This window comes from Populus nigra, chromosome 13 (assembly GCF_951802175.1).
Source record: "Populus nigra chromosome 13, ddPopNigr1.1, whole genome shotgun sequence".
NCBI lineage: Eukaryota > Viridiplantae > Streptophyta > Magnoliopsida > Malpighiales > Salicaceae > Populus > Populus nigra.
The window spans coordinates 1902957-1918922 of record NC_084864.1 but is presented as its reverse complement, the minus strand read 5'-3'; the positions used below and the strand labels follow the sequence as shown (position 1 = coordinate 1918922).

The 15966-nt window shown below is 32.3% G+C and overlaps 2 protein-coding genes across 4 annotated transcripts; both read right to left on the bottom strand.

The window, feature by feature from the left end:
- Positions 1–7440: 7440 nt before the first annotated feature.
- Positions 7441–10895, bottom strand: LOC133671576 (uncharacterized). Of its 3 annotated transcripts, none has more exons than XM_062092359.1 (5): positions 10768–10895; positions 10021–10578; positions 9186–9341; positions 8673–9039; positions 7441–7752 (listed from the first exon to the last, which is right to left on the bottom strand). In XM_062092359.1, the coding sequence occupies exons 2-5, from the start codon at positions 10573–10575 to the stop codon at positions 7748–7750; spliced, it is 1083 nt and encodes a 360-aa protein (XP_061948343.1). In that variant the 5' UTR covers positions 10576–10578; positions 10768–10895; the 3' UTR covers positions 7441–7747. The 3 variants fall into 3 exon arrangements, with proteins under 3 accessions (XP_061948343.1, XP_061948344.1, XP_061948345.1); XM_062092360.1 differs by having other exon boundaries at positions 10021–10602; positions 10768–10888; XM_062092361.1 differs by having other exon boundaries at positions 10657–10786.
- Positions 10896–12026: 1131 nt separating this feature from the next.
- On the bottom strand, positions 12027–15966 carry LOC133670870 (protein FAR-RED ELONGATED HYPOCOTYL 3). The gene is made up of 3 exons (XM_062091460.1): positions 15823–15966; positions 13084–13640; positions 12027–12684 (listed from the first exon to the last, which is right to left on the bottom strand). Coding segments are annotated over exons 1-3 (753 nt in total). The 5' UTR covers positions 15824–15966; the 3' UTR covers positions 12027–12489.

Below are 15966 nucleotides of genomic sequence, written 5' to 3'. Positions count from 1 at the left end.
GATGAGAGGACACTAATTTTAATACCATGTGATGTAAAATTAATTAAACCAGTATCGCATCCGGACATATTATTACATTATACTATATTGAAACAATCAAAATAGAAAATCATTGACATTGATAAATATGAAAAGGAAATATGTGCCCTAATCCACGAACACGGCCAAGCAAATATTATACAGGTCATCGCCCCTTTTCAAATAAAAATCGTAATTAGCCTTAAACATTGGTCCTTCAGCAGCATATTTCACCAGAGCATCGTTGCATTCTTTACCGGATCCCGTGACTTCACTGCAAGTATCGTAGTCCAGGCTCTTTTCATCCCCAAATATGTAATTGAAGACTTTGTCTCCGGCAGACTTTGAAATCGTATTTGCACAATTTTTCAAAAAACCCGGCAAAACCTCCGTGGAACTTTCTGGTGATGCAGCTAGATTTTCGTCATCAATATATCCAGCTTCGGTTGATTCATCTTCATTCCCGATAGCAATGATAGGAGAGGCTATTAACGTTATCCCCAAAAACAAAAGCACCGCGAATGAAACGTTGTTAGACCTTGCCATTCCGATCCTTTTAGATAATTTGGGGCTAAAATTCTATTTTGATGTTGAAGCATATACTCCTATATATATATATATATATATATATATATATATATATATATATATATGGCTTAGATGATAAAAGGGGTGCAATATGACAGTTATTTATGAATTAATATTCATTTAATGCCGAACTTAATATAGGGCACACAAGCAAGTTTAAAATTAATAAATAAGGGCAAAGATTAAGTCTCTAATGTTTAACTTACATATTATTTATTGTAGTTCTATTTAAAGTGTCTTATTAATTTTCTCAAGTGTTGTATTTCACTTGGTATAAATATTTTTACTTAACTCTAAATTAAAACATATAATAAAGACAATAAATATGTTTCTAGCACAAAGGCAAGAGAATGTATCTTTTGAATTATTTCATTGCTCTTAATTAAAAAGAAACAACAACGTGGTCATCAAAAATCCAACGAATCCTGCGAATCAAATTTAAGAAAAACAAAATTTTATCTCCGTTAAACAGAACCAGCTTCTAAACAGTGCATATACACAAATTACAACTTATATGGCTAAAGCAGTTTTATTTTTCGGATTAGCACCGGGTATCCGGGCCAAGGCCCGACTAATCCTAAGGGTGCACAACTCCACGACAAGGTGTTTCCTGCATGTGAACCACAGTTATTTCATGGGTATATATGAGTGTTTATACATATTAGTTGATTTTCTATAATCAACATTTTGTATAAAGGTCTTGTTATTAAATAAGAATTAGTCTATTTATTGTTCATTATTGTTTTTACTTTTAGATCAAACAAGTGGCTTCAGAGCTACTTTGAGTGATGTTTGTCATCCTGATCGGTGTATTTCCTTGCTAAATATCCTTTCTAGTTATGAGAGACGATGGAGCTCTTAGTTTTTCTTGAAAAATTATCAACTTTCATAATCAAATAGACTACTTGCTATGAAAAATGAAACAAAATGATGGGGTAATAATTTCTATTATGTGAGCATTCCACTTGTAAAATAAGGTGATCATGGTAAGTTTTTATTTATAAACAATATTGTTGTTAAAAAAGAAAAGGTGTTTTCATAAAACAAAATAACATGAATAAGAAAAGAGAGCTTTAATTAAAGAAAAGTTTTCTTTTTATTTTTGAATAATTTTAATTGTTTTTAGCTTTTATTCAAAAAAAAAAACTATGTTGCTAATAATAATAACATGTTTTTGTCAAAAAAAAACAATACATGAATAAAAAGATAAATTTACGTAAAAAAATATTTTTTTTCAATAAAATTTAAATCATGGATTTTTACGAATACCTATTTCAATTTTCATAAAATCAAATAAAAATATATTTTTTTAAAAAAAAAAAAGCTCAAGGATATTGCGCGAATACACTTGCTAGTACCAATTCATTTTCTACAAGTTTAGAGTTCTTTATTTAAAGAATATCATATTGTTTTTACAGCCAACAACAATAAATTAAAACATCATGATAGAAATAAATATAAAACACCTTTGTTTTTCTTCTTTTTTCATAAATATAATTAGATGTGATCATGAGTATATTTTAATGATGAGAGGACACTAATTTTAATACCATGTGATGTAAAATTAATTAAACCAGTATCGCATCCGGACATATTATTACATTATACTATATCGAAACAATCAATATAGAAAATCATTGACATTGATAAATATAAAAAGGAAATATGTGCCCTAATCCACGAACACGGCCAAGCAAATATTATACAGGTCATCGCCCCTTTTTAAATAAAAATCGTAATTAGCCTTAAACATTGGTCCTTCAGCAGCATATTTCACTAGAGCATCGTTGCATTCTTTACCGGATCCCGTGACTTCACTGCAAGTATCGTAGTCCAGGCTCTTTTCATCCCCAAATATGTAATTGAAGACTTTGTCTCCGGCAGACTTTGAAATCGTATTTGCACAATTTTTCAAAAAACCCGGCAAAACCTCCGTGGAACTTTCTGGTGATGCAGCTAGATTTTCATCATCAATATATCCAGCTTCGGTTGATTCATCTTCATTCTCGATGGCAATGATAGGAGAGGCTATTAACGTTATCCCCAAAAACAAAAGCACCGCGAATGAAACGTTGTTAGACCTTGCCATTGCGTTCTTTTTAGATAATTTGGGGCTAAAATTCTATTTTGATGTTGAAGCATATACTCCTATATATATATATATATATATATGGCTTAGATGATAAAAGGGGTGCAATATGACAGTTATTTATGAATTAATATTCATTTAATGCCGAACTTAATATAGGGCACACAAGCAAGTTTAAAATTAATAAATAAGGGCAAAGATTAAGTCTCTAATGTTTAACTTACATATTATTTATTGTAGTTCTATTTAAAGTGTCTTATTAATTTTCTCAAGTGTTGTATTTCACTTGGTATAAATATTTTCTTCTTAACTCTAAATTAAAACATATAATAAAGACAATAAATATGTTTCTAGCACAAAGGCAAGAGAATGTATCTTTTGAATTATTTCATTGCTCTTAATTAAAAAGAAACAACAACGTGGTCATCAAAAATCCAACGAATCCTGCGAATCAAATTTAAGAAAAACAAAATTTTATCTCCGTTAAACAGAACCATCTTCTAAACAGTGCATATACACAAATTACAACTTATATGGCTAAAGCAGTTTTATTTTTCGGATTAGCACCGGGTATCCGGGCCAAGGCCCGACTAATCCTAAGGGTGCACAACTCCACGACAAGGTGTTTCCTGCATGTGAACCACAGTTATTTCAGGGGTATATATGAGTGTTTATACATATTAGTTGATTTTCTATAATCAACATTTTGTATAAAGGTCTTGTTATTAAATAAGAATTAGTCTATTTATTGTTCATTATTGTTTTTACTTTTAGATCAAACAAGTGGCTTCAGAGCTACTTTGAGTGATGTTTGTCATCCTGATCGGTGTATTTCCTTGCTAAATATCCTTTCTAGTTATGAGAGACGATGGAGCTCTTAGTTTTTCTTGAAAAATTATCAACTTTCATAATCAAATAGACTACTTGCTATGAAAAATGAAACAAAATGATGGGGTAATAATTTCTATTATGTGAGCATTCCACTTGTAAAATAAGGTGATCATGGTAAGTTTTTATTTATAAACAATATTGTTGTTAAAAAAGAAAAGGTGTTTTCATAAAACAAAATAACATGAATAAGAAAAGAGAGCTTTAATTAAAGAAAAGTTTTCTTTTTATTTTTGAATAATTTTAATTGTTTTTAGCTTTTATTCAAAAAAAAAAACTATGTTGCTAATAATAATAACATGTTTTTGTCAAAAAAAAAAAACAATACATGAATAAAAAGATAAATTTACGTAAAAAAATATTTTTTTTCAATAAAATTTAAATCATGGATTTTTACGAATACCTATTTCAATTTTCATAAAATCAAATAAAAATATATTTTCTTAAAAAAAAAAAGCTCAAGGATATTGCGCGAATACACTTGCTAGTACCAATTCTTTTTCTACAAGTTTAGAGTTCTTTATTTAAAGAATATCATATTGTTTTTACAGCCAACAACAATAAATTAAAACATCATGATAGAAATAAATATAAAACACCTTTGTTTTTCTTCTTTTTTCATAAATATAATTAGATGTGATCATGAGTATATTTTAATGATGAGAGGACACTAATTTTAATACCATGTGATGTAAAATTAATTAAACCAGTATCGCATCCGGACATATTATTACATTATACTATATCGAAACAATCAATATAGAAAATCATTGACATTGATAAATATAAAAAGGAAATATGTGCCCTAATCCACGAACACGGCCAAGCAAATATTATACAGGTCATCGCCCCTTTTTAAATAAAAATCGTAATTAGCCTTAAACATTGGTCCTTCAGCAGCATATTTCACTAGAGCATCGTTGCATTCTTTACCGGATCCCGTGACTTCACTGCAAGTATCGTAGTCCAGGCTCTTTTCATCCCCAAATATGTAATTGAAGACTTTGTCTCCGGCAGACTTTGAAATCGTATTTGCACAATTTTTCAAAAAACCCGGCAAAACCTCCGTGGAACTTTCTGGTGATGCAGCTAGATTTTCATCATCAATATATCCAGCTTCGGTTGATTCATCTTCATTCTCGATGGCAATGATATGAGAGGCTATTAACGTTATCCCCAAAAACAAAAGCACCGCGAATGAAACGTTGTTAGACCTTGCCATTGCGTTCTTTTTAGATAATTTGGGGCTAAAATTCTATTTTGATGTTGAAGCATATACTCCTATATATATATATATGGCTTAGATGATAAAAGGGGTGCAATATGACAGTTATTTATGAATTAATATTCATTTAATACCGATCTTAATATATGGTATACAAGCAAGTTTAAAATTAATAAATAAGAGCAAGGATTAAGTCTCTAATGTTTAACTTACATATTATTTATTGTAGTTCTATTTAAAGTGTCTTATTAATTTTCTCAAGTGTTGTATTTCACTTGGTATAAATATTTTCTTCTTAAATCTAAATTAAAACATATAATAAAGATAATAAATATGTTTCTAGCACATAGGCAAGAGAATGTATTTTTTGAATTATTTCATTGCTTTTAATTAAAAAGAAATAACAACGTGGCCATAAAAAATCAAATGAATCTTGTGAATCTAATTTAAGAAAAATAAATATTGATTTCCCTCGAACAGAAACAGTTTCTGCAGAGTGGATATATATATATATATATATATATATATATATATGCATAAAACAGTTTTTTTTTTTTTTGGATTAGCACCAGGTATCTAGGTTAAGGCTCGACTTATCATGAGTGTACACAGATCCTCGGAGTTTGATGCAAGTGAACCACGATTAATACGTAAACTTTGCCCAAAAGCGATGGCCTCGTAGAATTATTTGCACCTAGCATTGTTTCCATCTAGCAAGTGTCAAACCTAAAATCTTGAACAAGAACACACTTCTAATTTCCAGCTCTTCTCCTTTATGCTATGGAATAGCATTGATCGATAACATGCCTGGAATCCGAGCACTGGCAGCTTGCCAACATCAAATTGGTTAAAAGGCTTCTTTTTTTAGGTTCATATGACAAGCCTTAGCAGGTTTCATGGCAGTGTGAGCGTAGCCTGATGGCAAAGAATTTGAGATCTGCATAGCAGGTCTCGAGTTCAAGTCAGGACGTATATCTCTTATAAGAATCTAGAACAGCTAGGGTTTTACTCGTTCATCTAGATTCACAAAATACACTTTTCAAGAAATAAAGTTTACTGAAATCAAAAATAAAAAAAAGGTTTCATGGCAGCCTCCTCTGTCAAAATTAATTTCGATGGAGACTTTCTTGGTGACAAACACGGTGGCTGTACAGGTTTGGTTGGTAGAAATCCGAATGGTGGTATTCTCTGTGTTTCTTGTCATAAAAGATCGTAAATTCAAATGTTACATCAGTAATTTTTTTAATTTCAAAAACATTATCAAAGGGAACAATATGGTTACAATGTACTTTTTTATATAAATTACTCAAGGAATTAAATAATTGCAAGCCACGTTAAATAAAAAAAATAATTAGATAATAAGTAATAAGATTAAAAATTTTGTAAGAATTAAGATAATTAGGTAGTGATTACTTTATGCAGGTAGGAAAGGGGGGGGGGGAAGCACTCTTTTTTTCAAGAATAATGAGTGTTTTTCTTTTTCTTTTTTTTTTGTTTGAAGATAAATATATTTTAAGACTAATTTTGATGTTAATTGAGATTAATTTTTTAATTAAATAATCCTAAGGATACATTTTTAATATAAACATGGTACATTCAAAAACATTTAATAAATTTCCCTAATTATAATTCATAAAGTTTGTACTTAAGGAAAATCAAGATATAAAGTAAATCTTATTAATCTTTGTATCCCTTGAAGTTGTAAAGTCTCATTAGTCACGAGATCTTGCGGTGATGTTTGGTTATTATTATAAAATAAAATAAAAATATTGTTCTAAAATAAAAAAGACAAAGAAAATAGAGATAAAGGAGATAAAATAAAAAAGAAGATTGAAACAAAATTATGTTTAATAGTGATATACAAAACAAAATAATTATTTAAGTATTATGTTTAGTTATGGTGTATAAGACAGAATAAAATATAAAAAGATTTATTTTACCTTAATATATATTGTTGTCAAACTTACATATTTAAAAAATTAGTTTGATATTTTTTTCTATTTGTTTATATTGAGTGTTAAAATTAATTATATTATAATAATTTTAGTTATAAAATCAGCACAAACTAAATGGGTTGACATGAAACCTAGACTAATCCAAGTTAAAAAAAAAAATTGAGGAATGCTTCACTCGATCTGATCCAGTCACTCAATATATAACACATGTCAAAAACCCATTGATTTTTTTGAAAAAATAATTTTAAAACATTTTGGATTAGCCAAGTTGATCCTCTCAAGTCTCAACTCATGACCTGAATATTGTATCAAGTCAACTTTCAAGTTAAGTTTTAAAATTATAACAATAATTATTTTTATCCATATAATGACTCAGGTCAACTCGTGTTGACCCTCTCGATCTATAACCTAGGTCTTTCTCTAGTTATCCAGGAAAGTTCATAAAAGCATTCGGTTCGGTTAATTTCATATCGGTTTTTACAAATATTCCGTATAATTCGGTTAATTTGCTCCCACTGGTATGGATTTGGAGCATAGGACAGGAGAGGAGATTGGTATCATAGACAACCCTCAGATGCTAAAATAATCAGGGAACATAATCACAGCTCCCTGCAGCTTTTGAGTCACATTCATCCACTACACTCATGGAGCTGCATTCTTTCATCAGCAACATAATCTTTCTAGAATGGAAAAACTATATTCATATGATAACAATATGAACTCTTCGATAGAGATATCATCCAGGCAAAAGAAAAGGTGCACACAACAATCTCACACAGGGACATGAATAACTCCAGCGAAATTTTGTAACACAGTATAATCTGCAAGATTGGCAAGCAACGCCCGTGGTATGGTCACCAATTATCTTTTGATAGATTACTTGAAAATTTACCTAGATAGACATTGCAATGATTTCCACTCTCCATAAAGAGCCTATTCAGTGGGTGAGTATTGGACTCGATCTCCGAAGTTACATCAGGTAATTCAACCTGTATACACAAGAACACTTAGGTCAAAAGACTAGCGGTAGAACTAGCGGTATATATGATGCTTACATGATATCAATATGTTGTGTAAAATAAGGTAAGATGCACAAAGATGTAAGATCTGGAATGTGTGAATAGCAGAAAGAGAGGCCAGAAGACCAAAACCTATACATGGTATACTCTAAGGAAGCTGAGAACCACAAAACGGAGTTTTGTTTCAAGTTACCACCCACAATTTACTCCATTCCCTCAGCTTCCTTTTTTGTTTTCCATACAAACAAACACAATGGCTGAAGCTACCGGGAACCACCATCAAAACAGACCCGGAGCCTGAATCACTCTCTTAAAGATTGAAGCATCATTCCTTGTGTAAATAAATGATGAATACAAAGGCCACCAAAAAATTGTTATCATAACATGGTGACTCATGAATCAGATAGAAGCCCAATCAACTTCCTTGCATCAACCAGCTACCTAATAGACAGTCAATCGGTAAGCTTGGCTTTAACATCTAGCTTCTTTATATTCCTTTCACTTCTACACTGTTTTACTCGGGTATCAATCTCCAGTAACTAAAACATAGAAGTCCATAAGCAAATGAACCTGCAAGAAATTAGATCTTTTCTAGATAGTATAAAAATGTCCCAGTTCATACTTTTAAGCACCAAGTTGGAAGGCATATCAAGCCAATTAATCAATAAAATATTTTCCACCCATAAAACATATCTCCCTGGGCATGAAAAGTCCCAATAACCGAGCAGAGTGCAATCAAAGTAAACGATCTGGTCTTAGTGTATGCATCTTACTAAAAAGTAGCACACTTCTGTAAGTCACCTTTTACTTTTAATGGTATACTGTATCGAACAATTTGAAGGGAAAAAAAAGCATGAAGTCATCTTTTGATCTGACCAAAAAAGGCATACCTTGGTTTTCTTCAATTTTGTCTCCAGGTTCGTCAATACCAGTCACGCTAGCCAGCTCTTTTTTGTCTCTCCAAATTGCATGCACTTCGTCAGTTCGGAACCTCTGGGTGAAAGTTGATTCCTCTAGTGGAGTTGTTTCACCATAAGCAAAAGCAAGGAGACCAGTATATGCAATCATTGCTCCGTTGTCAATGCAATACCTATCATCAGTTGCATATAGCATTCCACCCCGCTCAGCACACATTATTCTCATCATCTCTTGCAAGCGCTCATTGCAACCCACACCGCCAACAATAAGAATATCTTTCTTATCACAATGTGCCATTGCCCGTTCTGTGATCTCCACAAGCATAGCAAACACTGTTTCCTAAACAATTTTAGAAGATGACGAGCTAATACATTAAGACAAGATATATGTACTTCGGCAACTTGTGACATGATAAAAAAAAAAGGATAAGAATGATTCAGATTCTTCCACTCAAAGACATATTACTAACAGCTAGCATGGTCTACCTGGAGGGAATAGCACAAGTCTGCAGGAGTGCACTCGTTATTTTTAAGCTTCTCCTCTGTGGTGGCTTCAATAAAGCTCAATATTCCACTAAAAGAAACATCCATCCCTTTGACAACATAAGGAAGATCTATAAATTGCTCTCCTTTCTTAGCAAGCTGGTTACAACAACATTATGTAAGTAACTATTGAAGCACTTCACAAAATAATTCAAGTACTGAGCATGAAAATTAGCTCATTAGTATTCTGAACTTTAGGTCCACTAGTATCAAAAGGCATTTTATAAACCCTGGTAGAGAGCTACTAAACTTGAGATATGAATTCCACTAAAACAGGGGAAGAAGGAAGAATAATAAGCCGATAAATAAAAATAAAATGACAGGTTTAATTGTTCGAAAACTAAAGCCATGAAAGATGAATTCCAATATCCTCTTGATAATGTTTTAATTGCTTCATATTATGTGAACATGAAAGCTACAAAGAGTGCAATATGACTATCAAGCTTGAATTCAAGAAACATAACTACAACATAGATGAGCCACCAGTTTTCCTATTATTTATGCATTCACAACCAGGGCTTCAAACTTGTATGTTTATTTAAATTGTTGATGAAAGTACAAGAACAAGAATTATGACTTGACCAGAAAAAAAAGGACTTCAACGAAACATAAAACTTGTAATCAGGGTTATTTTTTTATCAGTTCAATGCACACAAGGATTAATCAGAATAGGAATAAAACAAATAAAGCCAAGCAAAACTTTAATGAAACCAAAAACAAAATGGAAGTAACAAACCCTCAAACAGAAATCTCAAAGAACTCACTAATATCAATATACCTGCTCAATGTTATATCCAGGAGCAGGGTCATTAGACAGCTGCAAAACTCTGGCGAACCGATCCAAACAATTCCCAACAGCAATATCAATAGTCTCACCAAAAATCCGATACCGTCCTTCACTGTAAGCAATAACCTGAGTATTCCCACCACTAACATACAAAACAACAGGATCATCCGCCCCAGTAACAATCCTACCCATCTCAATATGAGCAACACAATGATTAACAGCAACAATTGGTTTCTTCCACAACTGTGAAAGAACTCTAATAACAACAGCAGACACTTGTAAAGGTGCTCCCATACCAGGACCTTTAGTGTAACAAAGGCAATCGATTTCATCTGGGGTTATCTTTGCGGTCTCTAAAGCAGACTTAACAAGTGGTAAAACATGCTGCAAATGATGCTGGGCTGTTTCTCTTGGCAAAAAACCTTGACCAGGTGGGGTTATATAAGTATGTCTTGGGTTTGATAAAATTGTCCCATCTAATGTAACAACCCCAACTCCTATCTTGTTTGCAGAACCTTCAAATCCTAGTGCTATCATTCTCTTCATTTTCTGAACAAAATATCAAAAGGGAACCTGTGAATTTCATAAAAAGATCAAAACTTTATGCTATGTTTTGCCTTGACTTACAAGTTCATGTGAAGGGTTGTGTTCATATTACAATAGATAATTCTCTCTCTGTGCGTGAGGGGAGGGGGATGCAGAATTTGTTACAAGGGGTTGCAAAGTTTGGAGCTTTACCTGTGGCGACCGAGAATGAGAGGCTGGGAGCTGGGAGATGAAGATAACGGTCAGTAACTGCAGGAAGACTGACAGTAGGGTTTGTTCCTGTTCTTTGTGGTTTTTTTAAGCGCAAACTATACTTTAGCTCCTATAGATTCAGATATATTCCATTTCAATCCCTGTAGTTTGGTGGAATTTCCCAATATTAATTATAATTTTTTAAAACCTTCCAATATGTTGTTTTTTTTTTAGGTTTTTGAGTGATGCTATTAGATGTATAGCAGTTTGGAAGAAAATGATTTGAAGAGAAAATTTATTTCGGTTTGATTGCGTGTATGGCATGGTGATGTAGGTTTTTTAAAAGCACTAAAATGAAATAATATTTTTAAAATTTTTATTTTTAATATTATCACATCAAAATCATTTAAAATTACTAAAAAAATATATTAATTTTATATTTTTTCAAGAGAAATATATTTTAAAAGAGTATTGAAAAAATAAAAGTTATTATAGACGGGTTATATTAATTTGATCCTCGAAAGGTGAAAATAAAAAGGATGAAAAACATTTGTGGGCAGTGAATACACAAATGGGATCCACAATGCATTTTTGTACAATAAATCTCCTACATGGATTAGTGTTTTCTATTATAATAATAATAATAATAATAATAACAACGTTCTAGTCTTAACCATCATGGCCATCAGCTGAAACCTAAGCCTCTTGCTGAAAACATTCAACAACTATATTTATACAGTTTTTAGAAATATGATTGAAATTATATTTTTTAAAAAAAGTTGAAAAATATTTTTTTATATTTTTAAATTATTTTGATGTAGTGTTATTAAAAATAAATTTTAAAAATTAAAAAAAATATTATTTTAATATATTCTTAAATGAAAAGTATTTTAAACCGCAATCACTGTTATATTTCCAAACAACAATCCATTACTTCCAAATAACAATTTATTAAATTGTTATACTGTGGATTGCAATGAACATATTTTTTTTATCCCTTTAATATTTTTTTATGACTGAATTTTTTATCTTTTCAAATTCATTGGTTTTGTAATTTGTTGATGTAAAAACAATAATAATGATTTATAATATAATTTCAATGAGTCCCACAAAGTGGAATTCATATATACGTGATCTACAAAACTTATGTTAGAATTTTATTTTTTTTATTTTTTATTTTTTATTTTGGCTCAACAAGGATTCAGAACCTTGAAACATAATTCTTAGACCATAAAGAAGAATATGAACCCTCAATACAATGGATTTAACGATAATGATATTCAACAACTATAAATAGCAAAACCAAAAATCATCCATATGCTATACACAGAACACGACTCAAATGGGCTTCCAAAAAAAATGGAAACAGGGTTTTATTTTCAGCTTACCATGGCAACGCCTATGCTCTCTATGAACTGGACTTTTTATCTTTTGGCTAATCCTCTGACAAACATGGACCAGAAGAACTGTACAAGAACTCTCTATTTCTCCTGCTCACCATGTGCTCCAGAAAGAGGAGCACAGTTATACAATGTATTCAAATGAATGTCAAATGAACCAAACATCTTCACATGGTTTAATAAACTAACTAGACACCTAAAACTAAACGCTAGAACAAGGTCAGCATCTGGTATCTAAGCCAAGAGGAAGAGTATGCTTTACAACCAGCAGCATTCTGTATACCATTATGAACTGTGTGCTCTGGAACAAATAATGCTGGAACTATGTCTGACTCTGCTGTGGTTTGTTTTCCATGCCCCTCACACTGTGTACTATATGTTGGATCTTCTTTGATAGACTCTCGTTATGTTCCTCAATCTGCTCAAAAATCAATTCCAGGTGCCTTTTATAGGTCGCAGCTCTCTTTTTCTCCAAGGCCAGCTGCTGTGATAATTCCCTAATCTTATCGTGTTCATTCTGCAAAAGAAAAGGAAAGAAAAAACACTGGTTGTAACAGCAACAAAAATAAACCAGTGGAAGGCCATTACATGTACATCATAGAGATTTTTCAGCCTTCGAGATGCGTACAAGCACAGCTTATTAACATTAAAATATTGCATCCAAAATTTAATAGCATCTCAAAAAGAATGCATAACTCTTAGTTGCCTAGTTCTTTGGACCAATTGAAAGCAAAAATATAGGTCCATAGGTTCTTAAGTTCCTAAACTGATATTAATTTAATGCTTAAGGACCTCATTATCAAGTTTTTGGATCCCAGTAAATAACTTGATCATTTCACTCTTTGAATTTATTACTTTATGATGTCAAAACTCAATCAGCTGATATTAACTTAATGATAATGGCGCAAGAACTAACCGGGTATTGATCATAAATGCAATCCCTTCGAGCTTTTCCGGGTGTCAAGGAATGAGTATGCTCCTTCACAAACTTTGTAACCACCCATTTTCCAGAACTTACTTTTCTCACCAAAATCATTGCCCTGCAACCAACCCTTGTTTCTGCCCTTTGTCTTACAATCTTTTCACGCTTGTCAGGCATTCTGAAGCCCTCTTTATTGCAAACAAGCGCTCGGCCAATAGCAGATCCATCACGTCTTGATCGAGAAAGTTTGCTTACACGGATGACAAATCCTATGCGTGTGGCATAAGCATTGTAAAATGCATGCGCAGATGCTTCAGAATCAAACTCCTGTCCCATGTATGGCTCATCTGCAGCAACCATTGACATAGCTGGAACTGCATCTGGGATCATATCTATAGCCAAAGACTCTTTATCCATTTTATGATCATACTGTTCAAATTCTCCTTCAACAGAATTTTCAACGATTTCGTTTTCATCTCTAGCCCTAGCAATGTCCACGGCCACATTTCCAGCTATATCACCATTAGCATCATTATCCACGATGAAGTCCACTGCAAAAACAACATCAACAATTTCAATGACTTTCATGCCCACACGACATCTTATTAGCTAAAACATGCTATTAAAGGCCATATATTTGAATAGAGATGAAAAGGATGAGGGTCCAGTCTCTAAGCCATAATGTTCTTAATGAACTGAATACTTAAAAACTCTAGCAATTCTTTTGAGCCAGGTAAACAAAGGGATTGCACAGATGGCATAAAACAACAAGGCCTAACAATCTTTCCTCATAACAAAACCCACATGGCCTTTGTCTAGTAAGTGTTAGCCTTAGTCGTACCAATTGAGTCACGCATACATGCTGTGGACTCTTTCACAGCTGTAATGCATGCATACATGCATTACCTGGTGTATATGCATTTTTCTTCGCAAAGAGAGAGTTGGGCTGAGTTGTCTGGTAGAATGTGTCAAAAAGGTTATGAAATAGTCTTATAAGGAATCAATTTTGTTCATTGATGTCAATTTTTATAGCTTATTCTTGGCTAATTTAGTTAGAATTTGCTAAGTATAGTAATATTTAATTGAATTTGATCTATAAATGGGCACCTCTAGTTCTTCAAAACTAAACAAACTTAGCTCTGACATTGTTACATTTAATTGCTTCACATTCATAACTCCAACATTATTCTTTCCTAAACCATTATTTTTGCTCATGTAGTCATAGAGTTAAAAAGAAAACAAATGACTTGGAAGGATGAACAGTCGGGCCAATCTATGAGCAAAAGTGGGTTTTGAAATTGTCTTGGCACCCCCTGCCACTATTGAAAAAATTACGCTTTTTGCTTGTTACTAATTGCTTGTCTCTTACAAATAAGGTCTCTTTTATTCTATTTGCAAGATAGACTCCAGCAATATGTTCAAAGATTATGGTTGGAGATATGGTAAGACAGACAATAGAAGTAGGCAGGGCTAAGGCAGCCTCAAAAGGCATTCTGCATATATAGTAACCACATCATCATGTAGCTCCTTTATAGTCTACGGACTCATCACTATATTAGCAAACAGCGGTTTTAGGAACCAAGGAAGAAGCAAAGTTGCGCCCTACGAAGAACTAAGAGATAAAAATAAAAGCAAAGCTTGTTTAGTCATAGAAAAACAAAACGTACCTGTTTATGACACAATTCCTATAAAATTTAACTAAAACAAGCAAAATTCTAGTTTATTACCTAAGAATAAGCTACGAAAATAGTAGCAGTGGCCAAAATCGATTCATTGTAAGACTGGTTCGTACAGACTTTGAATCTTTACACCAACGAATCGGATCAGCTCTATTTGCAAAGAAAAACAGATCTAGACCATGTATTGCAACTATTCATGCATTAAAATCACAAAGTTTCCATAATAGAGCATACACGTATTACCCGTATCAATTAATCGTCACAACAGGATCAACACTTTGCCTAAATCAATTAGTGAAATTCTATAGTACAGCTAAGGATTCAATGCCAAACCTATTACAATGCTCACTAGACTGAGTTAGTTGGCACCTGTATTTGTCAATTAGTTATTTTTCAACCTTAATGAGAAAGGCTTAAAACGAGATTATTCCCAAGAAATTGCTCTCTCTTTATTCTTCTTTCAGTATCCTCACAGAACTTTCAATACATATGCAAATAGTTTCCTTACTATTTGCATATGTATTGAAATTGAAATTTTCCACACAAAAAAACAAGGAACAGAACATTAAAACACACTAATGAACACTCAAGACCAGTCAATCATTAAAAGAAACAAAAAATTGATACTCTCAAACTTCTGCTTACTGGTGAACTTTTCTCACAACCAAAACATTTTTCTCCCTTTTCCGCTCATTTTCTCAGCGACCAAACAAAACTCATATTCAAGCACATTAAAACCCTAAACCCACAATTCTAATTGCCACCAATATCCAAATAAAAAACAATAATTACAACAAGTAAGAAAATGATAGAAATTAAAAAAATAAAATCTAAACTTCCATAAAAAGGATTAAAACTTTATCACTCCCTTGATTCCCCACAATCCAAACAGACTCTTAATCCATAATATACACTCCAATCCCATTAAAAATCAGTTCTTTATTTATTACTCACAACCCATTTTAAAGAACTAATATAAAATCCAGATTAAAATAAAATATATGAATAAATAAACTAATAAAAGATTAAAACCTTGATAAGAATTTTTACTTACTTGAAAAAAATTGCAAAGATCGATTTAGGGCTAAAGTTCCAGGAAGCCACACAGAGGGGAGAGACAGAAAGAGGAAAGTGCGAGTTCAGGCTAATAAGAATGGGGACGCGAGGTAAAGGTGACGTGGCAAACATTGATTGGACT

Bases quoted from the DNA above. Each gene is read 5' to 3' on its own strand.
- LOC133670870 (XM_062091460.1), bottom strand. The intron at 12,685-13,083 runs GTTAGTTCTTGC...TTTCTTTTGCAG, and splicing joins GCATTTATGATCAATACCCG to AATGAACACGATAAGATTAG.
- LOC133671576 (XM_062092359.1), bottom strand. From the start codon at position 10,575: ATGAAGAGAATGATAGCACTAGGATTTGAAGGTTCTGCAAACAAGATA. The intron at 9,342-10,020 runs GTATATTGATAT...TGTTGTAACCAG, and splicing joins CTGGATATAACATTGAGCAG to CTTGCTAAGAAAGGAGAGCA. The intron at 9,040-9,185 runs GTAGACCATGCT...AAAATTGTTTAG, and splicing joins ACTTGTGCTATTCCCTCCAG to GAAACAGTGTTTGCTATGCT.